Raw genomic sequence first — 26,755 nt, 5'->3', positions numbered from 1 at the left:
TATGAGGGGACTAGATAGAGTGGAAAGGAAGGACCTATTTCCCTTAGCAGAGGGGTCAATAACCAGGGGGCACAGATTTAAAGTAATTGGTAGAAGGATTAGACAGGAGCTGAGGAAAAAAATTTTCACCCAGAGGGTGGTGGGGATCTGGAACTCACTGCTTGAAAGGGTGGTAGAGGCAGAAACCCTCATCGCATTTAAAAGGTGCTTGGATGTGCACTTGAAGTGCCGTAACCTACAAGGCTACGGACAAAGAGCTGGAAAGTGTGATTCGGCTGGATGGCTCTTTTTCGGCTGGCAGACATGATGGGCCGAATGGCCTCCTTCTGTGCTGTAAATTTCCTTGATTCTTCTATGATTCTATATTCTCTGGGGTTTAGAAGAATGAGATGTGATCTCATTGAAATGTATAAAATTCTTAGTGGGCTTGACAGGGTAGATGCCGAGAGGCTGTTTCCTCTGGCTGGAGAGTCTAGAACTAGGGTTCATAGTCTCAAGATAAAGGGTCAGCCATTTAGGACCGAAATGAGGAAACATTTCTTCACTCAGAGGGTTGTGAAGCTTTGGAATTCTCTACCCCAGAGGGCTGTGGATGCTCAGTCGTTGAGTATATTCAAGACCGAGATCAATAGATTTTTGAACACTAGGGGAATCAAGGGATATGGGGATCGGGCGGGAAAGTGGAGTTGATATCGAAGATCAGCCATGATCTTATTGAATGGCGAAGCAGGGTCGAGGGGCCGAATGGCTGACTCCAGCTCCTATTTCTTGTGTTAAGGTGGGAAACTTTTGGTAAAATTCCTAACGTTGGGAAAACAACATGGCTATTTTCTTGCACCAGTCCGGCTAAATTTATACCTCACAGAAGTGACGGGGGGGGGGAGAAAAAAACCCCCAGGTCTGACAAAAAAAAATAAGATTCATTGATTTCCCAGCTCCGTTCACTGACACAAAATGTTTGCAGTTCCAAAGTGCAGAGGAGAAGAACCCACCGCCTCAACGGGACTGATTGACACCCCGCGCATCCAATCACGAGCCGAATCCGCGTCTACCTCCCGCCTCCAAATGAGAATGGCCCAATGAGGAGAGAGTGGGCGGGGTCTCGAACGTTGGCACTTGGTTACAGAATGTAACAGTTTTTAGTATCCGAGGATGGAAGCGGCGGGTCCCGGCGGCGGGACCGGGACCGGGACCGGGAGCTCGGCCCCCCGGGCAAAGGAGCTCTTCAGAAACCAGCGCAAGGACTCGGAGGTGAGCGCAAACCCCGGGCTCGGACAGCAGACTGACACCGACAGGTGACAGCGGCTAAAAATAACTCGTGGGTGGGTGGTGGGGGTGTCTGTGTCTGTCAGCGGGCGGGAGCAGCTGGCTGTCCCCGGTCTGCTCCACACACACACACACACACACGACACGTCGACCCAGAGGGAAGAGAGAGAGACTCACACAAGGCGATGGAAACAGCCGCTCAGTCACAAGCGTGACGAGGTCAAAATGGATCCATACAACTTTCTCAAGAAAAATTGTGTAAGAAGCCCAAAGTTTTCTGTTTGCTTTTAAAACAAAACACAAAAACTGGGTTGGGCCAACTTTTCAAAATTGTATGCTGATAGAGCCTCAGATTTTAAATATACCCGGGTATTAGAAGATTTACTAACATTCTCACTGTAACTGAAGCTTACCCTGTGAATAGTGTTGAAACCAAGCTAATTAATGTGACTTAAAATCTGTCTTGTACTGTATCTGGGGAGTATATCCCTCCCTGTCTCTCTCATTCTCTATTTGTGTTTCTCATCTCTCTTCCCCCCCCCCCCCCCATGTCTCTTTATTCCCCCCTTGTGTGTGCCTGTCTCTCTTACCTTTCTCTCATCGCTTTTGTCTCCCTCTTGTATCTCTCATTCCCTTTTTCATCATCTCTCGCCCGTCTCTTTTGTCCCCTTTGTGTGTCTCTCTTTCATTATCACCCCCCCCCCCCCTCGTGTGTGTCTCTCTCTCATGTCCTCCTGTCGACGCTCTCACCCTCTCAACTCGCTCCCTTTCACCCCCCCCCTCTGTATGTGTGTGTCTCGCCTCCCCTCACCTGTCCCTCTTTCATACCTCATCCCCTTCTTTCCCTGTCCCCTTTCTCTCTCTAACCTGCTCTCTTTCCACTTTCCACCTCTCTGTTCCTGTTCAATATGTGATAGTCAGCTGACCTTTGGGAAGATGTTACATGTTCTCTGCGATCATCATAATGCAGGGGGAGATGAGGAGTTGGTTGAGGGAAGGGTTCTCGTCTGAGCTTGTTTGAGAGAAGGTGAGTGCCAACGTGTCTTCCCCTAGATCCACTTTTTTTCCAGTTGGCATTTCTACCCTGTGTGCCAACCTGTGATGGCCTGCCATTTTATGGGAAGATTACATATTGCATGGATTGTAGATTGCATATTGCCCATGGAGACCATGCTGTTAAAATTGATGATCTTGGGGTGAACTGTTGGTGGTTTGTTTCCTGCAGCCGGTAGTGAGTGAAAGTTTGTGTTTGTGGCAGGCGGGCAAATGGAGTTGAGGTACAGATCAGTGTCACTTCTCATTTGTCCCTTTTTGGGGACCCCGGGTGGCATGGGATAAGTGGGGATGGGGTGGGAAAGTGGAGAGGAGGTCGAAGATCAGCCATGATCTTATTGAATGGCGGAACAGGCTCAAGGGGCCGTATGGCCCACTCCTGCTCCTATTTCTTATGTTCTGAACAAGGGCCTGCATGTGGCTCATGAGAAGATTGTGGGGTAGTCGTCAAATTTTGAAGGCAGTCAACTTAACAAAACAAAAAAAATCTCATTTATTTCCAAACACGCAACGTAATTCCATAAATTGCATCAGTGCCATGTGTGCCGTGTGCATGTGTCATGGTGAGTGACATAGGAACAGGAGGAGGCCATTCAGCCCCTCGAGCCTGTTCCGCCAATCAATTGGATCATGGCTGACCTGCACCTCAACATCATTCACCCGCGGTTGCTCCATTTCCCTTGATACCCTTACCTAACAAAAATCTAGCGATCTAGCCTAACCTCTGCTTGGGGGGTAGTGCCGGTCTCTGAGCTCGATGCTTGCTAAAGTAAGGTCAAATGACGCTGTGCCATCTTGAGTGATGCTTTCTGCCAGCTCCTCAACTTCAAGTGACTCAATATTGCTAAGCAGGAGAAACAGGCTAGGCCTTGAAATGTAGGAAGTGAGGTTAGACAGATGGGCTGGGGTGATTTGTGACTTGCCTTTTTGGTGTCCGGGGAGCAACTTTCCAGAACCTACCTCTGGCGATGACGTGGACTGGATAGAGTGGATCGTGCATGGTCAGGGCCACTGGTACATTACATGGGATCCTCCTGTGCAAATCCCAAACCAGTGGCTTGTGGCACGAATGGGTTTGATGGGCCGAACGGTTCTCACTTTATGTCCTTATCCCAGAGGTAGGCAGCAATTAATCTCTGCTTGACCAAGTTTTAATTTTGCCAGCCCCACACAGGAGGATTGGCTGTTTATTCATTTTATTCCCTGAATTATAGTTACATTAAACTTATTGCTCGGGGTTGTGGCACGTTTGCAATGATAACAATAGAATTGAAACCAAACGAATCCTCCTTTTGCCAATTTTTAGGGTTCAGTGGATTCCCTTAACCTAGAGTTTGAATATGGAGACGCAGACAGCATTGTTGCAGAACTGTCAGGTAAGATGTTTTGCGCCTGAGTTACTCTGTATATTTCACTCCTCTTTAATCAGCGTGAATGTAACTTTTTTTTTGGATAGGGCTCTTGTCTCTGCATCTGTGGGGAATTCTGTCTCTCTTTAATGGTGCTATTTTGGAGATGGTGCTCCCAGAGGCTGATGTAATCGGAGACAATGAGTGTGCTTGATTAGAAGAATAACTCACGTCTGTGTACCGCCTTTCAGAAAGGAAGAGCTTGCATTTATATAGCACCTTTCAAGACCTCGGGACGTCCTAAAGCTCTTCAGTCAATTAAGTGCTTTTTAAGTGTAGCAAACAGCGACAACAACTTGCATTTATACAGTGCCTTTAACGTAGTAAAATGTCCCAAGGAGCTTCACAGGAGCGATTATCAAACTAAATTCCTCACCGAGCCACATAAGGAGGTATTTGGACAGGTGACCAAAAGCTTGGTCAAAGAGGTAGGTTTTACGGAGCGCCTTAAAAGAGGAGAGAGAGGGTAGATGGGTGGAGAGGTTTAGGGAGGGAATTCCAGAGCTTAGGGCCCAGGCAGCTGAAGGCACGGCCGCCAATGGTGGAACGATTAAAATCGGGGATGCGCCAAAGGCCTGAATTGGAGGAGCGCAGAGATCTCGGAGGGTTGTCAGGCTGGAGGAGGTTACAGAGATAGGGAGGGGCGAGGCCATGGAGGGATTTGAATACAAATCACTGTTGTAATGCAGGAAGTGCAGCAGCTAACATGCGCACAGCAAGGTCCCGCAAACAGCAGTAAGATAAATGACTAGATTATCTGTTGGTTGAAGGATAAATGTTGGCCAGGACACCGGGGTAGTGCTATAGGCTTTTTTATATTCGCCTGAGAAGGTGGACGGGGCCTCGGTGTGATGTCTCCTCCGAAAGACGGTACCTCTGACAGTGCAGCACTCCCTCCACCCTCCCATGGTGGAGAGGTAACAGTGGGCATTGTTGGCGTACATACGGACGCTGCTTCCTTGCTTATGGGTAATATTGCTGAGGGGCCACATATAACTGAGGAATAGAAGGGGGTCAAGGATGGAACCTTGCAACAAACCACAGGTGACCACACAGGTGTGGGAGAAGAAGCCACTGCAAGAGATGTGCTGGCTGGGAGGGGTAGAATAGAACCATATGAGGCCAGTGTCATACATGTGGAACATGGAGGAGGGTGATATGGTTGACCGTGTATTTCTTTTATTCATTCATGGGATGTGGGCGTCGCTGGCGAGGCCGGCATTTACTGCCCATCCCTAATTGCCCTTGAGAAGGTGGTGGTGAGCCGCCTTCTTGAACCGCTGCAGTCCGTGTGGTGAAGGTTCTCCCACAGTGCTGTTAGGAAGGGAGTTCCAGGATTTTGACCCAGCGACGATGAAGGAACGGCGATATATTTCCAAGTCGGGATGGTGTGTGACTTGGAGGGGAGCGTGCAGGTGGTGTTGTTCCCATGTGCCTGCTGCCCTTGTCCTTCTAGGTGGTAGAGGTCGCGGGTTTGGGAGGTGCTGTCGAAGAAGCCTTGGCGAGTTGCTGCAGTGCATCTTGTAGATGGTACACACTGCAGCCACAGTGCGCCGGTGGTGAAGGGAGTGAATGTTTAAGGTGTAAAACACACAAGAGGTCAAAGTGGAACAGCACGTCACAGTCGCACTCAATGCCGTCGGTCACTTTGTGTCGAGGGAGGGTCAGAAAGTGGACTGAACCGATTTGAACAAGGAGAGGTGGGCATGGAGTTGAGTGAGGATACTCTTCAGAACCTTAAAGGCGAAGGGTAAGTTTAAGATGGGACAGTTGTCGAAGAGGACAGAGGTGTCAACTATAGACTTTTTAAGGAGCAGGATGATTATGGTAAACTTATAAGTGGCACATGGCCCGAGGCAGTGGAGCAGTTGATGAGGTTGGAGAGCGTTAGGCCGATGAGGGCTCAGGAGCTGAGTGGGAAGGGGTAAAGGGCGCACAAGGTCCCGGGGAGGAGAGGAGTCTGGTGAAGACTGAGGTGGAGATCGGGGAGAAGCCATAGAATGTTGAGAGTTTGGAGCTGGGTGTCGAGGCGGAGACAGCCAAGTAGTTAGCCTCAATTTTGGAGACAAAAATTCATGAGTTCCACAGACTGGCTTCGGATCATATTCGGGGGGGTCCTATTGATTCTCAGGATGTGGGAGTCGCTGGCGAGGCCGGCATTTATTGCCCATCCCTAGATGCCCTGAGATGGTACCTTCACCTTGGACTGCAGTTATTCTCCGTAGCAATTTGATACAACTGAGTGGCCGGCTCGGCTGCTTCAGAGGGTAGTCAAGAGTCAACAATGTTGGTGTGGAACTGGAATCACATATGGGCCAGACTGGGTAAGGACGGCAGGTTTCCTTCCTTAAAGGACATCAGTGAACTGGTTGGGTTTTTACCACAAGTTGACAGCTTCATGGTCACTTTTACTGAAAAAAGGTTTTATTTTTTTATTTCCAGATTTTTTGAATTGAATTCAAATTCCCAAACTTCTGTGGTGGGATCTGAATTCACGTTCTCTGGATTACTAGTCCAGTAACATAACCGCTACACTACCGTAATTAGATGTAAGAATGGTTCACTTGATTAATTCCTGGGAGGAGAAGTTTGTCCTGTGAGGAGAGATTGAGTAGAATGGGCCGATACTCTCTCTCGTTCAGAAGAATGAGAGGTGATCTCATTGAAACATATAAGATTCTGAGGGGGCTTGACAGGGTAATGCTGAGAGGATGTTTCCGCTGGCTGGGGAGTCTCGAACTAGGGGACACAGTCTCGGGATACAGGGTCGGACATTTAGGACTGAGATGAGGAGGAATTTCTTCACTCAGAGGGTGGTGAATCTTTGGAATTCTCTACCCCAGAGGGCTGTGGATGCTCAGTCGTTGAGTATATTCAGGAATGAGATAGACAGATTTTTGGACTCTAGGGGAATCGAGGGATATGGGGATCGGGCAGGAAAGTGGAGTTGAGGTCGAAGTTCATCCATGATCTTATTGAATGGCGGAGCAGGCTTGAGGGGCCGAATGGCCTACTGCTGCTCCTACTTCTTATGTTCTAATGGATACGGCAGAGGAACAGGAGTTGGCTGGTGGGGGGACCCCAAAGGTGATGAAGCCTCGCGTAATGGCATGGGTGGGGTTGAAGGGAGAGCGCTGATGTGCAGGATGAGGTTGAATAGGGTCAGTAAGGTGTGAGAAGGGGGCAGGAGGAATTTAGGTGTATTTGCAACCACTGAGGACGAGGAATTGCTCGGTGCAAAGGTTGAGCGAGGGAAGTGGGGAAGAGACTTAAGTGGGGAAGTCACGCGAGGGCTTCAAGATGGGAGGGTGGGGAGTGGTAAAGAGTGAGGTGCTTGAATGGAGAAGGAGGTACAAGAGTAAAGGGGCAGGTCCGGGTGGGGCCTGGAGATGAAAGCCAGGCCCCCACTGCAGCAAATTGGATGGGGTACGTGGAGTGTTTAGCCAGGCTGGTGGTCTCGACAAGTGATCGCAGTTTCAGCCAGGCCCAGGACGTCAATGAGGCCACGGTCGGGAAGAGCATCCTTTGCAAGTGAGTGGACAATCAGTCGGGGAAGGCTCACCAAGAGCGAGGGGGATCAATGTGAGAGGGGGGTGGGGTTGAGAAAGGAACGGGGCAGAGTTAATTCTGGGGAATGGAACAGGCAGGTGTGTGCTGGGAGGGGAGGACGAGGTGGCTTGGGTCCCATTACTTCAGGACAACCAGTGGCGGGTGGGCGCAGCAAATGATACCCAGGTAGGAGCAGGGTCCATCCTGGTGGGACTTGAGCTTGGGGCAGTGGTAAAAGGAAAGTGATAGGAGAAGCACTGCATGGGAAGGAAGGGGTGAGAGGAGAGAGGGCATTTTGCAGTGTACAAGGGAGGAATGAATGACTGGGACTGGAAGAAGGCTGGAGATAGCAGGAGGGCGTAGTGAGCTGGCAAACAGAGGTTGGAAACAAGTGAACATGCACATAACCTTGGAAAATAACATTTAAAAATAATTGAAAGATGAAATCCATGTTTAAAAACGTGTTTGAGAAGCTGGTTCTGAAACCTGCCTTCTGCTGAACCCAAAACATGAATTAGCAAATCTTGACTAAAACCTTAGTTTTAGAAGGACCCCCTGAGAGGTGGACATTTGGAGGAGACCCCCACCCCCCCCCCCCCCCCCCCTCCAGCAGTCACAATGTTAAACAATCCTCCCTCTTCTCTTTCCACAGAGCTGTACAGTTACACCGAAGGGCCCGAGTTCACTGTTAACAGGGATTGCTTCGAAGAGGATTTCACCATTCACGGTAGTGGGCGCTCGCGAAGGGGGAGCGGCCAGGGGGGGTCCCCGCAGCGCGCCCGCTGGATAAAAGCTCGCCTTTGAGCAGGATTTTGATGAGAACAGATATCCCAGAATTAAAGGGTTGGGGAAGCCTGGCCTGGACACACTCCAGTCATCTGCAAAAACCTTTAATGGTGAACGATGGTCTGAACCGTACCAGGGATTTGAGGACGGACGGGCTGAGTCCTTCATTGGTTACATAGAACGTGCAGCACAGAAACAGGCCATTCGGCCCAACTGGTCTGTGCCGGTGTTTATGCTCCACACGAGCCTCCTCCCTCCCCTCTTCATCTAACTCCATCAACATATCCTTCTATTCCTTTCTCCCTCATGTGTTTATCCAGCTTCCTGTTAAATGCATCCATGCTATTCGCCTCAACTACTCCTTGTGGGAGCGAGTTCCACATTCTCACCACTCTCTGGATAATGAAGTTTCTCCTGAATTCCCCATTGGATTTATGAGTGACTATCTTATATTTATGGCCCCTAGTTCTGGTCTCCCCCACAAGTGGAAACATCTTCTGTTTCCTGAACTAGTACAAGGCGTTTCCCATTTTAACCATTCGATTACGTTTCCGTTTTCTGTGCATCCATTCTGTGTCATGTTTTTGTTGCCGATTTCCCTGTAGTGTGCTCACTGTGCTGGTGAATAAATGTGATGGAGCTTTACTCCATAATGCACAGCAGGTTTTGACATTGAATGTGTGACTGGTTACCGAACCTCTCGCCGTTCAGTAAGATCACAACCTACCGAGTGCCAGTGCAATGCTCCATGTCCAACATTGGTTCTACTAGCTCATTTCCGTTAGTCTTAAGATGTGCTTAATAAACACGCACAGGCCGACCAAGGGACCAGGTAACTCTAGGCTTCATTTCTCCCCCACCCCAATCCGAATTTCACCCCTTCTGTGGCCGCAGAGTCTCACCGACCCTTGTAGCCCTCCGTTACTTCACTCGAGGGTCAACGTTGATGGAGAGTCTTGGTTGGCTCTTCGACTGCAGAGGGCATCACAGATAAACCTGATTATGTCATCTCACTCCACGGAAATGCTCTGCCATCTGGAAACTGTGGTATATTTGGCAGTAGAGAGATTTTAGAGTTGGGTGGCTTTGGGCCGCCTCCCAGGCTGGGCTGTGTGTCGGATTCCCTTGCAGTGGATGGGGATGGGGTCATTTGGGGTGAAGGGCGGGAAGCTGCCCCCTCCCCCTCTTCCTCCCCCCCCCCCCCCTCCCTTAACATCATCCTAGTGGCTAAGGAGAGGAGACCAAAAATGGCAGGTTCCTGTCATGGCTTTTTTGTGCCATTTTTTTGGGGGGGAGTGGGGAGGAGGAATAAGTTGAATATGAAGAACTTCCCTCTTTTTTCCCCCCACTCCCAGTCTTTCTTTTGCCTTTTTTTTCTCATGGTTGGTCTCCAGTTTCTGCAGACTAGGGGTCATGTTATTCCACTGGGGAATGGATTGATTTGGGTTGGAGCTGAGTCTGAGAATCGGTGGGGACCCAGAGAGGTTTATTCAACCTTGGGAGGGGCGAGGGATGCGACTGTTGGGGTCAGCATAATTTAATGCCCTTTTGTCTCTTGCAGGGAAGGGCAAGAAATGGGTAGAGCTGGAAGAGGCTGAACATAAGACCTACTTAATGAGACTGCTGGACGGATTGGAGGTAATAAACAGGGAGAAGAGACTTAAGTTTGCCAGAGCCATTCTTTACCTGGCCCAAGGTAACTAGCGATGTGACAGTATAACTTCTTTCTTTGCTGAATTACCTCCCGCACTAATGCTGTTCTGTTGTGTAAATCTAGTGGAAAAATTAAGCAGGCAGCATGGATTCACCCAACAGTGTAAAACACGAGGATCTAACAACCAACACACACTTCATTGCAATAAAAACAGAAAATGCTGGAAACACTGAGCAGGTCAGGCAGCATCTGTTGGGAGAGAGAAACAGAGTTAACGTTTCAGGTTGATGACCTTTCATCAGAAGTTAGCGATTTAATAGTTTTTAAGCAAATGGGAGCGGTGATTATGATCTAAAGTTGTAGGACTCAGTGTTGAGGCCGGACTTTGTCTCTGGGGGAATCTCTAACAAGCTTCTTTCCAGAAGTCTCCCAGTGGAGGTGTGCATCTCTCTCCCATTTCCACACCCCAGCACCCACCACTCTTCCAAACCCGTAATCTCTGTCTCTACACGCCCAGTGCCGGAGGAGATCTGGTAGAATTTAAGGAGATTGGAATGGTCTCGACTCAGTTGCTAGTGGCCAATTGGGGCCACAATATTAAGCAAGCACAGAGCGAGGGGGAAAACGGCTCACAAGGTGCAGTGAGTTGCCAATCTGATGCAGACCACTTGGCACGGGAAATGTAAAACTAAGTGGTGCAGCGGACAAGAGTGGGTCGTGAGTCTGTGGAACACCCTTCCCCAGAGAGCGGTGGAGGCAGGATCATTGAATATTTTTAAGGCTGAGATTCCTGAGTCAAAGGTTATAGTAGGTAGACGGGAAAGTAGGGTTGAGATCTTATCAAATGGCAGAGCAGGCTCGAGGGGCCGAATGGCCTCCTCCTGCTCTTAATTCGTATGTTCGTATGTAGAAGAACAACTTGCATTTATGTAGCGCCTTTAACGTAGTAAAACGTCCTGAAAGCTTAGAATGTTCTCCTGAATTTGTGGCAGACGAAACTTTGCATCCGGTTTGCCTATAACTTGAAAGCAGTTGGCACTGACCTCGGGTGCCAGAATTGCATATCATTCCCGCACCACAGCAATGACATGATTTATGTTAATGAACAGAAAACACTCCCAAAGTTTTTAAAAAAAAAGATAAAGTGGACTGTCTTCTCCGCCTTCCTGCTGTACCTGGCCTGTCTGTTTCGATACCCTCCGCAGGTGTGTTTGACGACTGCTACACGGACCCCGAAGCAGTGCACTGGGCCCAGTACAATGTCTTCCTCCTCTACGAGATGGGCACTTTTGGGGCGTTGGTGGAGCTCCTCAATATGGAGATCGAGTGAGTGACGGAGAGTACCGGTTGGTGTTAATGAACAGTCGCTCGATTATATTTCTTTTCAGGCTGAGGTCGATTTAGGAAACCAGCCCACTTCGAGGGGCGTCCAAAAAAAAAAAAAAGACCGCGGGGCCAGGCCATGTGCTCCCCCCGGGATCTCCTGGCCTCCACCATAATGGAGGGCCTGCCCTCTGTCATAATGGAGAGGGCTCCCCCACCCCACAGTGTGGATAATGGCAACTGGGGTGGCCTCAAATTTGGATTTTATACATTCGTGTATCAATATGCTGGGCATGGAAGTGAAAACAAGTGCAGTAGGAACAACAGAAAGAAACATGAGGTAGTTTATTCACGAGGAAAAGATGAAATATAAATAATGACCAATGAAATGCCTTGCACAAGGATTTATCCCACAAATATTCTGACGGATGATTAGGATGGTGGATAGTTAGGAGTGTGGATAATGAGCGTCCCACTGTGTGACGTTCTTATCCCTTGTCCTGAAGGCTCAAAACCAGTGAATTCCCAGGTGGTGATTGTATCTAAAGGGAGAAGTGAGACTAGGGATGGAACCTGCAAAGTAGTGACTGTCCACATGATGGAGTCACTGAATACGGGAGTGGGGGGGGGTCACTGGATTAGAAACAAGGCAACGTGATACCTATTTTTAAGTAAAATGATAAAGCAAACGTGGGTAACTGCAGACCCATTAGTCTTGCATCAGTAACTGGCAAGATAATGGAACTGGGCATTTGGGTCAATGTAGAGGACCTGTGTGGAAATAGTCTAGCTAACGGCAGCCAGCACTGACCCAAGGTGCTTGACTTTTTGTTTAAGAAAGTGACGTACCAAGTGGATGTTGGAAAGCCCAACAGTATAATATTCCTAGATTCCAGAATGCTTTTAATAAAGTTCCACATGAAAGTCTTGGAGCAAAATTAGGAGATGAATAAGGAATTGTCTGAAGGAAAGCGGGCAGTGATGATGATGGACTGAGGAGATGTACTGACTGGAGTTCCTTGGCGCTGGGGCCTCTACTATTTCTGATCTACATAAATGGCCTTAATTAGGAACACAAGTTCACAGATACTAAACCAATAGGGGCAGTAGAGTCTGGTAAAGCAACTAAGGAGTTACAGCAGAACCTGGACAACATTTTAGAAGTGCGTAGAACTACGACAGAGGAACTTCAAAGCAGACAAGTGCAAGATCTTTTAAATGGAAGAGAAATTTGGGGACATAATGAATGTCATGGGGAGAGACTGAAACAAAGATCTAAGAGTGAGAGTAGACTCAACATGACCATGTCCAGTCTTTACAGAGCAGCCGTTAACAAAGGAAACCAAATGCTGATCTACATGGCCAGATCAGAAGACTTTATGTTTGAGGCTCTCGTGCTGAAGCTGTATTGTCCTCTGGTCAGGCCATTATCTTGACCAAGGCCTTTTAATTCTGGTCACTGAGACACAGGGAAGTACTCAAGCTCTGGAAGCAGTTCAGAGAAGCTGATCCCTAGTCATAAGGAAAGGTTAGAAAAACCTTCAGCCTTGAAAGGAGGTGATTGACGGGGAGTCTCAAATGAAGTCTATATGATATCAAGTGGACTGGAAAAGGTTAATGCTAATTAACCAAACCAGGAATGTAGGACAAAGGGGACTTGGGTACAAATTGGTGAAAGACCAGTTCAGGAGTGATGTTAGGAAGCACTTCTTCAGACAAGGAGTGATCAGTACCTGGAGTGGTCTCTGGGCAGGGCGGTGATGGAGTCATTCATGAAGTTAGATGCTGTAATAGGGAGAATCATAGAATGAGTTAGATGGGAGGAATGGTCTCCTTCATTTGTACGTATCTTTGTGAACTATTGCCAGCTGAGATCAGATAATAGACCAGGGTTTGTACCTTGGACCTTTTGATCAATGCCAAACTGAGCCATCAAGGCAGCCCCTGGAAGAATGAAGATTCACCTTTTATTGTATGTACTGTATAGTTTCTGACTGTTGCCTTGTTAATGGAAGCCTGGATGTAATTATGATTCTGTTTACATGCAGTAACACTCAGGCGTGTAGCAGTGCCCTGAGGAAACCAGCCATCTCCCTGGCAGACAGCACTGAGCTGAGGTAAGGGGCATACACACCCGTCCCGAATTACAATAGTCCCTGCATGAGAAGAGGTAGCATGTATTGGAAAATATGTCTGTTATTCCATTGCCCTGGAAGCATGTTCCAGCTGTTGGCGACGTGTTCCTGGGCATTGTGCTCTGTGGAAGCATGTTCCAGCTGTTGGCTACATGTATTCCTGGGCTCTGTGCTCTGTGGAAGCATGTTCCAGCTGTTGTCTACAGGTGTTCCTGTGCTCTGGAAGCACGTTCCAGCTGTTACTGACATGTATTCCTGGGTACTGTGCTCTGTGGAAGCATGTTCCAGCTGTTGCCTACAGATGTTTCTACTCTCCAAAGGGGTCTCGGGTCTATTTCTTCTCCTGGGGTGGGGGGGGTGGGTGCTCACATTGGGCTGTCAGCCACTCTGTGGTACTTTGCCCAAGTCCATGACATTCGTGTGTGCCCGTGGGCGATGAGTGTTGCCAGACTCTTTAACCCAGCCAGGCCTCACCCTGACCAGTTTCCGGCCGGATCGCAGTCCGGAGTGAGGAGGTTGCTGACTCCATTTTCTTCCTTCCGCGCTAATGGGAAGGTTAGCGAGGACAGTCTTAGTCCCACTCCAGCTCGGATCAGCTAACTGACCACGGTCAAACTTCCTGCTCTGGGTGGTGTACGTACACGCTGATTGATGTAGCGGGGAGGTCCCTTTAAATGGAAGTAAGAAAGGGCTTTAATTCTGTATTTTTCAACTGGGTATTGAGAGAATTCCCTTCCCTCACCATCCCGGAGAGTCCCAGTTAGTGTTCTGCCGTTTGGTGTTTATATGACCCCAGTTCTATAAAATCCTAACTCTTGTGCGTGGCCGATATTCCAGGGTGCTGCTCAATATTATGTACCTGATGGTCGAGATCATGCGCAGGGAGGTGGAGGACGACAAACCGGAGTGGAGTTTGGCTCGAGATGGATTCCGGACTGAACTGAGTGAGTATGGCCACTTCCCCCTCGTGGTGGGAATTAATTCACTCACCTTCCACTTAATAGCTTTCACTTTTTTATAGAAAGAAAGAACTTGTGTATTTCTGTGGGCCTTTCACGACCCCCTATAGCGCTTTACAGCCAACGAAGTACTTTTGAAGCGTAGTCACTGTTGTAATGTAGGAAACGCGGCAGCCAATTTGCGCACAGCAAGATCCCACAAACAGCAATGAGATAAATTACCAGATCAGTCTGTTTTTAGTGATGTTGATTTTGAAGGATAAATATTGGCCAGGACACCGGGGGGGGGGGAACTCCCCTGCTCTTCTTTGAAATAGTGGCCATGGGATCGTTCACATCCACCCGAGAGAGCAGACGGGGCCTCGGCTTAACGTCTCATCCGAAAGACGTCGCCTCCGACAGCGCAGTGCTCCCTCGGTACCGGCGCTGAGGTGCCCGCCTAGATTACGTGCCCAAGGCTCGAGTGGGATGTGAACTCTCAACTTTCAGACTCGGAGGTAAGAGTGCTACCAACTGAAAGGGGAAAGAGCAGGGGAGTGGGACTAACTGGATAGCTCTTTCAAGGCAAGAAAGACTTGCATTCATGTAGCACCTTTCACAACCTCAGAACGTCCCAAATCGCTTTGCAGCCAATGAAGTACTTTTGAAGCGTAGTCACTGTTGTAAAGAGCAGCCACAGGCATGATGGGCAGAATGGCCTCCTTCAGTGCTGTAAGAACATAAGAAATAGGAGCAGGAGTAGGCCAATCGGCCCCTCGAGCCTGCTCCGCCATTCAATAAGATCATGGCTGATCTGATCCTCACCTCAAATCTAAATTCATGTCCAATTTCCTGCCCGCTCCCCGTAACCCCTAATAAGGCTATACGAACTATTAGATAAACCAACATGGCAGCAACATCTCATTGACAGCAATGAACGGAATCACCATTTAGAGTGCCTGACCCCCTGAACCATCAGAGGAAGCTCAGGTACAAGGTCGTCCAGAAGCATCAGTTGTACAGAAGTGTGCAAGATAACGATGAGTTTATGCAGAGAAAAAATATTCCCCTCCCACGAGATAGATTATTGACGTTTCAGGGGTAGACGCTTCGTCTGGAGCTTTGTGAGTTCCGATGAAAGTGGAACACGGTACACGTCCGAATCATCGTTCCCCTGCCCTTTCAACCCCCCCCCGCTTCCCCCCCAACAAAAACCGGTGTTGTCTGACCTGCCGTGTGTTTCCAGCATTTGCAGCTTGTTCTTATTTTAATGTTTCCACAAGCGACAAGCGCTGTGTACACGTGTAAGCTGAGGCTCGTGTTGGGGCTGGGGGGTGGGGGAAGAGAGAGATAAATGCGAAACTGTGTCAACTAGTTAAAAATAAAGGCAGGGTGCCCACTGCAGGGACCAAGTCCGGTTCCATCAGTTGTAAAACGAGTGATGCCCTGGAATGTATTTTTGATATAATTTGTATTCTCTTGAGGTGCTGACCCAGAAACTCGTATAGAGAATTTGGGAAGACATAACCAGGGCATGGTGCTGCGTACCAAAGTGCTCCTGTGTAGTTTTAAGCATGGTCCTGCGTGTTGTTAAATGGCAAAGGTAGACTTTTGAGAGAAAAAAAATAAGAGGATTAAACTGCAGTGCGATTATTGGGTTAAGGGCGGGAATAGTCAGCCAGGGCTCCTGCTGCTGATCACTATCCAGTGACCTCTGCTGGGCACCAGGTGCAGATGGGATCCGGCTTGGCTCTGGTGATGCACCCTGTAGTCGAATAGCCGGCTGTTCACCGCCTGGGCTCACGTATGAAGAATGACCACTTTGGTGAGGAGCTGGAGGTTGATTGGCACATAGAACCATACCCTGGTGTGATTCAGGACTTAGTGATTATTGGCAAGCTATTCGACCACAGAGGGCGTGTTAGCTGAGTCCTATCCTGTCCTTTCCATGATCCACACATGTGCACTTCCAGCAGGAGTCATGGGATGGCGAGCTGATATCGCCCTCTCCCCCACCCCCACCCCAGGCCATTTCTACAATCCATACAGATGCCAAGGCCAGGATGAGGGCACTGGCTTGCAGACGGACGCGAGGGTTCCTTTTTATTGCTGCTGTTGTCTTTGGGCAATCGCACGGGATGGAACCGGATATCCGCATGGTTCAGGTGTGAATTTCAACGGGATTCACCGCTCTCCGTCCCTCTGAAATCTCCCTGCTCTTCTCCCGCCCCCGACTATTTTGCGAGTCTCCGTGTGACATAGAGCGACTGTTGCATGAATGGGACCGTTTCTCGGATAGTTCACCTGGTAAATAATATCGTGTCGTGTGTTGCGTGAATGGTGTTTGTAATTGGAGTGGTAAATGGAGTTGAGGTGCTGATCAGCGATGATCGAATTGAATGCCGGAGCAGGCTCGAGGGGCAGAATGGCCTCCTCCTGTTCCGATGAATGGGTTTCTCAGACAGTTCACGCGGTAAATAATGTGTGTCCAGCGTTGATCAATTGCATCCTGTTCCTTAGGTTCCCCGGTGTATAACGGTGAGCCCTTTACTGTCCTCCTCTTCTCTCTCGTTAACAAATTCTGCAGTGGGCACACTCCACACTGCCCCATTAAGAAGGTTTTGCTGCTCCTGTGGAAGACGGTGCTGGTAGGTCTCATTGCAGTTTCCTCTCTGTGCTCATTCGTTTTTTTGCTCCCTCTATTTTAAAAAAAAAAAATTCATTCTCGGGGTGTGGGCGACGCTGGCAAAGCCGGCAGTTATTGCCCATCCCTCGTTGCGCAGGTGGTGGTGAGCCGCTGCCTTGAACCGTCGCGGCCCGTGTGGTGACGGTTCTCCCACGGTGCCGTTAGGTCGGGAGTTCCAGGATTTTGACCCAGTGACGATGAAGGAGCGGCCGATATACGTCCAAGTCGGGATGGCGCGTGACGTGGAGGTGGTGGTGTTCCCACGCACCTGCTGCCCTTGTCCTTCTAGGCGGTGGAGCTCGCGGGTTTGGGAGGTGCTGCAGTGCATCCTGTGGATAGTGCACGCACTGCAGCCACCTAGTCCCTCCCGCCCACCTCTCTTTTTTTCCCCCCCACCTCCTGAAGGTGCTGATTCTTGCTGGGACACAGTTCCACGGCTGCACCAGACCTCCCGGTATCTCGGCCGAGTAGCTCCCCTCGACTGGTCGGCTCAGACAGTGAGGGTCGGCAAGCTACTTGGCCGTGGAGAGCATCACAGGCAAGTCCAGTCCGGATCCTGTTCGCGCCCGACGTCCGTCTTGCAGACACTTTCCAGCAGGGTGGCCGTCAGGTGCGGGAGCCATGGCCGATTTTCCCACCCAGGCCTGTCGCAGGGCAATGAGGCCAAATCATCCGTCACTACCACTAACTCGGCACAGATTGGGGTTTTGAATCCTGAACCACAGATGTGTGGCGTAGGACTGCTCCTTTAAATTCCTGCAGGGCCTCTCCCTACCCTACCTACGGGATCAGTGAGTCACGTGCACCTTCCCCCCCCCTTGACCTCTCACTCCACCAGTTAGTGGCTGCTCATTCAGCTGCCATGTTCCTCCCCTCTGGAACTCACTGCCCACTTCCCAATTTCCCTTGCCACCTCCCCTCTGCTTTCAGCAACCGCTCTCCTACTGTGCCCACCCCACCCCCAAACCTAAACCTCTGTTTTCTCTTCCCCATTTTCTGCTCAGTAGTCACTATATTGCTTTTCCTGAGTGTGAAACACTTTGAGACAGCTTCCTGCGTGTGGGGAGTGTAGGTTGTTGTACCCTGGTATACCCTCGCACCGGCCCCCCTGACTGAGTGGGCACCAGGTCCTGCTCTTGAGCTGGGAGCTGCTCCTCGCCTCTCCCTTCACGTGAGGGAGCTCCACTCGTTCTGCTCCTCGTCGGGAGTCCGGGAATTGCTGGCGTGACCTTTATTGTGCCACTCAGTGCCAGTGCTTGTGCCATTGAACTTTTCCGATACAATCCAGTGGGCACCACAATCGGACTTTCTATGAATTGTAACTTGAAGGGTATCTACAAACCCTACGCTCGTCGTAAATGTCTCTTAAATCCCCGATGGCTCCGTGGTACGAGCCTGGCTTGTGTGGCACTGACCAGGGGGGGTCTGGGCACCCCCCCGATCCATTACATCACAACATCTGTGGAAATAGGCACATAGAATGTTTACGCTGCATTAATAATAAGACAAATCATGTCGCAGTGTAGTACGCTTAAATGAAATGGATCCAGCGGGTGTATGCGTTTTTTCTGCATTATGGTGAGTTTTACCAGGGGGCCCCGTATTGGGCTGGTGCCCCTGGACACAAGCCCCACAGGGCCCGGGCGTTAATCCGCCCCGGGCACTGAAACAGAGCAAGTAGGGCTCGGAGTGAAACCCAGCTCTATCTGCAGCCACCAGTGCTGACCTTGCGTCTGGACACGGCACCTCCCTCCGTGTCCAGTAGGATTTGCAAAGGGAGTTTTTCTGGGTGCAGAGAAGTGGCCACAAATGAATTGTGTCTTTATTTTTTTTTTACAAATAAAGGTTGAACACATTGAGAACAAGTGTGTTAATGATTCAATTCTATGTATTATTGTGTCTTTGCAGAATAATGTGCAGATGAGATGAACTAGGCACTTGTATCTGCATAATATGAACAGGAAAAAAACTTTTCAGTGTACTTCATAGAATCGTAGAGCACAGAAGGAGGCCATTCGGCCCATCATGCCTGTGCCGGATTTTTGAAAGAGCTTTCCAATTAGTCCCTTTCCCTATAGCAAATGTCTCCTTTTCATATATTTATCCAATTCCCTTTTGAAAGTTATTGAATCTGCTTCCAGCCTTCAGGCAGTGCATTCCAGATCATAACCAATTTGCTGCCTAAAAAAATTTCTCCTCATCTCCCCCCCCCCCTCCCCCCCCCACCCCGGTTCTTTTGCCAATTATCTGAAATCTGTGTCCTCTGGTTACCGACCCTCCTGCCAGTGGAAGCAGTTTCTATCAAAAGCCTTGATCATTTTGAATGCCTCTAGTAAATCTCCCCTTAACTTTCTCTGCTCTAAGAACAATCTCAGCTTCTCCAGTCTCTCCACGTAGATGAAGCCCCTCATCCCAGGTACCATTCTAGTAAATCCCCTCTGCACCCTCTCCAAGGCCTTGTTTTGTGACATTAATTAAAAGCGTGTACCGTTACATTCCCCTGCCCACCACCCTCTCGGTGCTCAGGTTGTTATTTGGTGGTGTTGGATGGATGTGCTCGTTTGGTTAGCAACTTTGCTTTGCCCCCAGTTCTGTCTCGGAGGCTTCGAGGAACTCCAGGCCCTGAAAGTGGAGAAGCGAGCAAAGCTGGGCCTCCCCCCGCTGCCGGAGAACAGTATCCAGGTGATGCGGACGCTGCGAGCGGCCTCTCCCCCAGCCTCGGCCATGGACGTCCTGGAGCAGCAGCAGAAGCGAGGCCGCAGGGGCAGGAGGGTAAGATCCATCTTTGGAGCTGCCGATCCTCTCTCGTGATTCACGGGAGCAGGAGGAGGCCATTCAGCCCCTCGAGCCTGCTCCGCCATTCAATCAGATCATCTGTACCTCAACTCCACTTACCTGCCTTGATACCCAACAAAAATCGATCAATCTCAGCCTTGAAAGAAAGGTCAGGGAATTCGTTAACTGTTGGTCAGAGAAGGCGCTAGCTAGCTAACGATCGGGGAAGGCGCTAACTAACTAACTACTGGTCGGAGAAGGCGCTAACTAACTAACTACTGGTCGGAGAAGGCGCTAACTAACTAACTACTGGTTGGGTAAGGCACGCACGCACGCACTCACGAACTAACTAGCTACCGGTCAGGGAAGGCACGCACACACTAACCAACTAACTACCGGTCGGGGAAGGCGTTAACTAATGGTCAGGTGTCACTGGCAGGTTCTGGTGAAGCAGGACAGCCTGGATATCTACAGTGAGAGGGACGAGGCTCAGGAGGACGATGACGAGGCCGATGATGGTGACAGTGGGATTGAGGGAGAAGTGGATCCGCTGGAGAGGGAGGCCCTGATCCAGCCCCTGCCTTCCCCCCGACTGCCCCCGGAAAGAGTGTTCTTCCCCCGGTGCCTGCCCTGGGCCCCTAAAGTCAGGTCTGTATAATCAACGCCAAGTATTTGCTCCGTCTCGGGAAAAGCATTTTTTTTTTTTTAAGAACTTGTTTTTTGTTTGGTTGTGTAAGTTCCTGTGAGCGACACTCACCTCCTCCCCACGCTGGCCACTCGTTCCCCGAAGGTACTCGTGTCTCGCAGCAAAAGGTGCTGGACAGTTTGCTCCCCGGCCACTGCTGACTGGACACCGTGACAGTCCAGGGAAATATCCCGCCTCCATTCTTCCCTCCCCTCCGCGAGAGACCCCGCCCCCCTCGATCTCCATTCTGCTCCTTCTTAAATGCTTGATTTGCTTCAGTTGGAACACGCTGCTGCCGTTTACTATACGCTGCACGTTTCCAGCTTAAAGCCGTAACGACATGGACGTGTCTCTCAGTTCTGTTTCTCTCTCTCTCTTCGACAGGGAGAAGGACATTGAAGATTTTCTGGAAGTCAGCAGAAGCAAGTTCATCGGATTCACACTGGGGAAGTGAGTGTCAAAACAGTGTGTGTGTATATATGTACATATAGTGCGTGCGCACGTGTATATCTGTGTGTGTGCGCGCGTGCGTAGAGAGCTCCAGTTGAAGGGCTAGCACAAGTGTGATGGGCCAAATGGCTTCCTGCTGTAATGAAATTTCTATGATTGTGATTCTACCCTGTGAGAAACCTGCTCCCAGCTCTGTTGAACCTGTATGTAGCTCGCTCCCAAATAACATGTGTATTTTTATAGTGAATACGATCAACTTGACAAATATTTTAAGTGTTGTTTACTCGTTGATTTAAAATGTTGTGCTTTTATCTGTTTCCAGCGACGTTGATACTCTAGTGGGTTTGCCCAGACCCATCCATGAAAGTGTAAAAACCTTGAAACAGGTAGGAGAGCAAATGCTGGAACACAGACACAACCTGCATCCTCCGAATTATGTAGTCTTTATTTCTTCAAAAAGAAACCACAGACACGCACACATACGCGCACAGAGACACGTACACACAGACACACACAAACGTGCGCGCGCACACACAGACGTAAATATTTTAGCAAAACAAAATCAGAAAATGCTGTAAGAAAAAGACACACAGCAGGTGAGTCAGCATCTGGCGGAGAAAGGCAGGGTGATAATTTAGGAGAGGACTCTTCATCAAAACTGCAAACGTTTCTCTGTTTCCGGTCCTGATGAAGGATCTATACCTGAAACCTTAAACTGCCTTTTCTCTCTCAGGTGGTGATATTGGGATCCCTTAAGGAGACAAATGGGAGGCATATCTCTTAAGGAGGAACTAAAAAAAACAAATTAAATGATTGCTTCCTGGAAGTACTCACTAGAGAAGACACCAATAACCAAATCACCCAACATCTGAGGCTCTACGACTAAACTTAATGACACCGACATCACTTACCCGGAGTTCGAACACAGGCTGGAAACTAATCAATGCCCGGGGGTGGACGGTTTATGTACCCGGGAGTGAAATCTATAAAGTGCTGACGCTCCTCACGAGGGAATGGCTGAATTCAGGGAAAGACCCTGGGTTGGAAGCAAGCCAACATGCTACTTACTTTCAAAAAAAAAGTGACAAGAAAAAGCTGGGCGGGAACAACTCCCATTAGTCCTAGATTGGCGAAATGATGGGAATCCATCAGTAAGATGGTCTTCCAGGCGGGACAGTGGTGGGGAAAACTCTGGAGTCATTCGGGAGGCAGTTAGATGCTGTGTTGGTGAGATTAGTTTTATGTGGCAGGATGAGCTAGGTGGAATTAATTGTCTCCCTCATCTCTACTTATCTTTGTTAAAGTTTGGTGATTTTTTTTTTTTGCGTGTGCCTGCGTGTGAGCAAGGGAAATTAAACCCTTTGAAAATTTTTGTGACCCCTGTCCACACCGAGCACTCTCACGTGAGGTCTAGATGCTTTTCTCAATCTGTGTTTTGTCTGTGACCGGTCTGCACATTCCTGCCATGCTATTTTTAGTTCCTATATTGTTTGCGGGCAGGAACGTTCAGAAGATTCCTTACAAGACAATGCCTGCTTTGCAGTGCTGTCCGAGATCGGTAGGGAACTCTCTCTCACCTTTCAGCTCCGTGCCAAGAGTATGTTTTTGCTGCTAAAATGAATATAGGGAGTGTTGGTAAGTCGATAATGAGGCCTCACTTGTTTTTTTTAGAAAAAAGCAAATCCTACAGGATAAGCCAGGTTTCTGGAAATAAAACCAGTCTTTTAGGAAGCTCAAACATACAGACACATCTCCTTGTTGCCTCTTCGACATAAAATTAAAGTTAAGAATTTTAATCATTCATTTCCTGTTTGTGAAAATTTTGCTGCCACATTTGCCGATATAACGAACAACTACACTTTGAAAATAATGAATTAGCTGTGAAGGGCTTTGGGACGTCCTGAGTGAGTGAGTGGTGCTAAATAAATGCAGGTTTCTTCTTCCATTAGAAGAAGATTCACAGCAGCTGCACAGTCCTCTGGAGCGACTTTATTTTGCTCGGACACGAGGGCAGCAAATGCCACGCCCACCCGATCCACCGTGGAATTTCTCCCTGAGCAGTTTTCTCCTTTTTGAGACTTGTTTTGGAATAAATTCCCGGTATTCTGGCAACCGTTGGCACCAGTCTTCCAATCCCGATTGGCTTGCGGCTCGTCGGTCTGGTTGCGATTCGCGTCGTGCAGGCTTCACCTGCAAGAAAGGCCGCTCTGATCCCACTGGTCCTCGATCAACTGAATCTGCAGAGCCGAGAGCCCAACCCTGGTGTTAGAAATGTTTTAAAGTGGCTGCGTTTACAAACAGCATTAATTTAATGTGTCCGTGAGCCGAGCACGTGTTGGGGGTAGTTTTGACCGCACGCGAGAAATGGATAACGGGCGATATCAGGAGCGGCCGTTCGTTAAACACCGCTCCTGAGTTGCGTTTCCGTTGGAGTCGATCGGGAGAGGTGTATAACAGGCGGCCGACTGATACCGCACTGTCGCCCCAGGTCAGAATGACCCCCCTTTGAACGTGGCACCAGCGACTTCCTCTCGATCAGCCAGCAACCAGCTCACTGGCCCTTTAACTGAGAACAAGAGAAAGGGCCTTATACATCCCCTGGCACGTCCCAAAGCACTTCACAGCCAATTAGTTAGTTTTAAAGTTAAAAACAGTAAACGCTGGAGAAGCTCAGCGAGTGAGGCAGCATCTGTGGAGAAAGAAACAGAGATAACGTTTCAGGTCGCAGACCAGTCTTGCTCAGAACCAGGTCCCTCAAACAGCAATGTGGCGAATAGACCAGATGTTCTGTTTTGGTGTGCAGTGTTTGTGGGAGAGATGATTAGCCAGTAAAACCCCTGCTCTTCACTGAGAAACTGCCGTGGGATCTTTTACATCTTAACGGGCAGAGAGTGAGAGAATGGGGGGGGAGCGGGGATTGGGGGGGGTGGGAGGTGCTTGGTTGGAATTCTAATTTGGCAGAAAATCTCGGTTCGGTCAGTGCTTTGAATGCTAAACCCCCTGCTCATTCTCAGGTGCAGGGCTGGGTTTCTTTCTGTTATACAGTAACAAAAGCAGCACAGTAATCTGCTTTTAAACTGTTTGAAATGCTCCATTTTACTAAACAAACTCGGTGCAGTATTTTCAAAATACTAAATAGCTCATTACAATTAAGTCCTCGAAATTTGCACAGACTTGTTGCTGGATTTAAATGCCGTGGGGTTTGGGTCGGTACATAGGAAACAGGAGGAGGCCATTCAGCCCCTCGAGCCTGTTCCGCCATTCAATGAGATCATGGCTGATCTGTGACCTAACTCCATATACCCACCTTAGCCCCATATCCCTTAATACCCTTGGTTAACAAAAATCTATCAGTCTCAGATTTAAAATTAACAATTGAGCTGGCATCAACTGCTGATTGCGGAGGAGAGTTCCAAACGTCTCCCACCCTTTGTGTGTAGAAGTGTTTCCAAACTTCACTCCTGAAAGTCCTGGCTCTAATTTTTAGACGATGTCCCCTGGTCCCCAACCAGCAGAAATAGTTTCTCTGAAAGACGTATTCTGAATGTGAGCAGTTTCCACACTTCAGTTACTCGAGGACACCTCATTTTTAAAAAAAAAAGCTTTATTTAATTAAGCAGCATCCCATCCCAAATTCACCCAGTGTACCTCTGTAATGGAGCTCTCCCGCCCCAAACAAGGCCCTTCAACACAGTGGCATGCAGTGTTTCACATAACCCCCATTGAACACTGACTGTGGGCTATAATCATTCCAAGACCTATGTATTTAAAAAGAAGGGTTGGCCTGCAGTTGCCACAGGGTTTTACCGACCCTGACGGTGCAGAGTCCCACATGCCATTCTGTCGGAGCTCTCTCGGTGGGGGGGGGGGGGGGGGGGTGAGAACAGGAGTGGGCTGTGCTGTGATGCCCTCTGTGGTCCAATAGCTGGCTGACATTGGCTGTCTTGGCTCATCCATGAAGAGCCGGGGCTTCGAGGGGTCACTGAGGGCTGCAGGTGCCTGTGCAAAGAGTCGGGGGGGGTCGTCTGTTTTGGGGGGGAGAAAATTATTTTGTTAATTGTTTTTGTCCTCCTTCTTGAGAAGCACAAGCACATATCCATCGCAGAAATACAGACCAAAAGGGAGGAGGAGCTGCAGAAATCCCCAGTGTCGCTGGTAAGAGCCGTGCAGTGTGAACCAGCCCAGTGGTCTGTGAGATACAGGATGAGAAAGGGCTGTCGGCCAATTACCCTCCTTCGATGCACAGGCTGTTCAGGAGGGCACGAGAACAGGCCACGGGGCAGTGGCAGGAGTGCTCCAACTCCACACCCAGTGTCCAATGGCACTCCGACTCCCCCGTCCCCTCCTCCTCGGCCCCTTCCCCCTCTCCTCCTCCTCCTCGCCCCTTCCTCCTCCTCCTCCTCCTCGCCCCTTCCTCCTCCTCCTCCTCCTCCTCGCCCCTTCCTCCTCCTCCTCCTCCTCCTCGCCCCTTCCTCCTCCTCCTCCTCCTCCTCGCCCCTTCCTCCTCCTCCTCCTCCTCCTCGCCCCTTCCTCCTCCTCCCCCTCCTCCTCGCCCCTTCCTCCTCCTCCTCCTCCTCCTCGCCCCTTCCTCCTCCTCCTCCTCCTCCTCGGCCCTTCCTCGGCCCTTCCTCCTCCTCGGCCCTTCCTCCTCCTCGGCCCTTCCTCCTCCTCGGCCCTTCCTCCTCCTCGGCCCTTCCTCCTCCTCGGCCCTTCCTCCTCCTCGGCCCTTCCTCCTCCTCGGCCCTTCCTCCTCCTCCTCCTCCTCGGCCCTTCCTCCTCCTCGGCCCTTCCTCCTCCTCGCCCCTTCCTCCTCCTCCTCCTCCTCGGCCCTTCCTCCTCCTCCTCCTCCTCCTCGCCCCTTCCTCCTCCTCCTCCTCCTCCTCGCCCCTTCCTCCTCCTCCTCCTCCTCGCCCCTTCCTCCTCCTCCTCCTCCTCCTCCTCGCCCCCTTCCTCCTCCTCCTCCTCCTCCTCGCCCCCTCCTCCTCCTCCTCGCCCCTTCCTCCTCCTCCTCCTCGCCCCATCCCCCCCATCCTCCTCTTCCTCCTCGCCCCTTCCTCCTCCTCCTCGCCCCTTCCTCCTCCTCCTCGCCCCTTCCTCCTCCTCCTCGCCCCTTCCTCCTCCTCCTCGCCCCTTCCTCCTCCTCCTCGCCCCTTCCTCCTCCTCCTCGCCCCTTCCTCCTCCTCCTCGCCCCTTCCTCCTCCTCCTCGCCCCTTCCTCCTCCTCCTCGCCCCTTCCTCCTCCTCCTCGCCCCTTCCTCCTCCTCCTCGCCCCTTCCTCCTCCTCCTCGCCCCTTCCTCCTCCTCCTCGCCCCTTCCTCCTCCTCCTCGCCCCTTCCTCCTCCTCCTCGCCCCTTCCTCCTCCTCCTCGCCCCTTCCTCCTCCTCCTCGCCCCTTCCTCCTCCTCCTCGCCCCTTCCTCCTCCTCCTCGCCCCTTCCTCCTCCTCCTCGCCCCTTCCTCCTCCTCCTCGCCCCTTCCTCCTCCTCCTCGCCCCTTCCTCCTCCTCCTCGCCCCTTCCTCCTCCTCCTCGCCCCTTCCTCCTCCTCCTCGCCCCTTCCTCCTCCTCCTCGCCCCTTCCTCCTCCTCCTCGCCCCTTCCTCCTCCTCCTCGCCCCTTCCTCCTCCTCCTCGCCCCTTCCTCCTCCTCCTCGCCCCTTCCTCCTCCTCCTCGCCCCTTCCTCCTCCTCCTCGCCCCTTCCTCCTCCTCCTCGCCCCTTCCTCCTCCTCCTCGCCCCTTCCTCCTCCTCCTCGCCCCTCCTCCTCTCGCCCTTCCTCCTCCTCCTCGCCCCTTCCTCCTCCTCCTCGCCCCTTCCTCCTCCTCCTCCTCCCTTCCTCCTCCTCCTCCTCCTCCCTTCCTCCTCCTCCTCGCCCCTTCCTCCTCCTCCCTTCCTCCTCCTCCTCGCCCCTTCCTCCTCCTCCTCGCCCCTTCCCCCCTCCTCCTCCTCGCCCCTTCCCCCCTCCTCCTCCTCGCCCCTTCCCCCCTCCTACTCGTCGCCCCTTCCCCCCTCCTACTCGTCGCCCCTTCCCCCCTCCTACTCGTCGCCCCTTCA

The 26,755-nt window shown here is 50.5% G+C and overlaps 1 protein-coding gene across 1 annotated transcript in view; it reads left to right on the top strand.

Annotated features, from left to right (window-relative positions):
- The first annotated feature begins 1,121 nt into the window (after positions 1 to 1,121).
- The window catches only part of LOC137341792 (striatin-interacting protein 1 homolog), a 30,923-nt gene continuing 5,289 nt past the window's right edge, over positions 1,122 to 26,755 (top strand). The window contains exons 1-13 of the mRNA XM_068005295.1: positions 1,122 to 1,251; positions 3,626 to 3,695; positions 7,930 to 8,004; positions 9,625 to 9,759; positions 10,923 to 11,043; positions 13,089 to 13,157; positions 14,013 to 14,119; positions 16,634 to 16,761; positions 19,389 to 19,571; positions 20,014 to 20,222; positions 20,644 to 20,709; positions 21,032 to 21,095; positions 24,793 to 24,864. Of these exons, the coding sequence (XP_067861396.1) occupies positions 1,153 to 1,251; positions 3,626 to 3,695; positions 7,930 to 8,004; positions 9,625 to 9,759; positions 10,923 to 11,043; positions 13,089 to 13,157; positions 14,013 to 14,119; positions 16,634 to 16,761; positions 19,389 to 19,571; positions 20,014 to 20,222; positions 20,644 to 20,709; positions 21,032 to 21,095; positions 24,793 to 24,864 (1,398 nt within the window). The 5' untranslated portion in view covers positions 1,122 to 1,152. The remainder of the gene's footprint in view (positions 1,252 to 3,625; positions 3,696 to 7,929; positions 8,005 to 9,624; positions 9,760 to 10,922; positions 11,044 to 13,088; positions 13,158 to 14,012; positions 14,120 to 16,633; positions 16,762 to 19,388; positions 19,572 to 20,013; positions 20,223 to 20,643; positions 20,710 to 21,031; positions 21,096 to 24,792; positions 24,865 to 26,755) is intronic.

Source organism: Heptranchias perlo, chromosome 24 (genome assembly GCF_035084215.1).
Source record: "Heptranchias perlo isolate sHepPer1 chromosome 24, sHepPer1.hap1, whole genome shotgun sequence".
NCBI classification, from domain to species: domain Eukaryota; kingdom Metazoa; phylum Chordata; class Chondrichthyes; order Hexanchiformes; family Hexanchidae; genus Heptranchias; species Heptranchias perlo.
The sequence above is the reverse complement of the archived record's forward strand: the minus strand, read 5'-3'. Positions and strand labels throughout refer to the sequence as shown.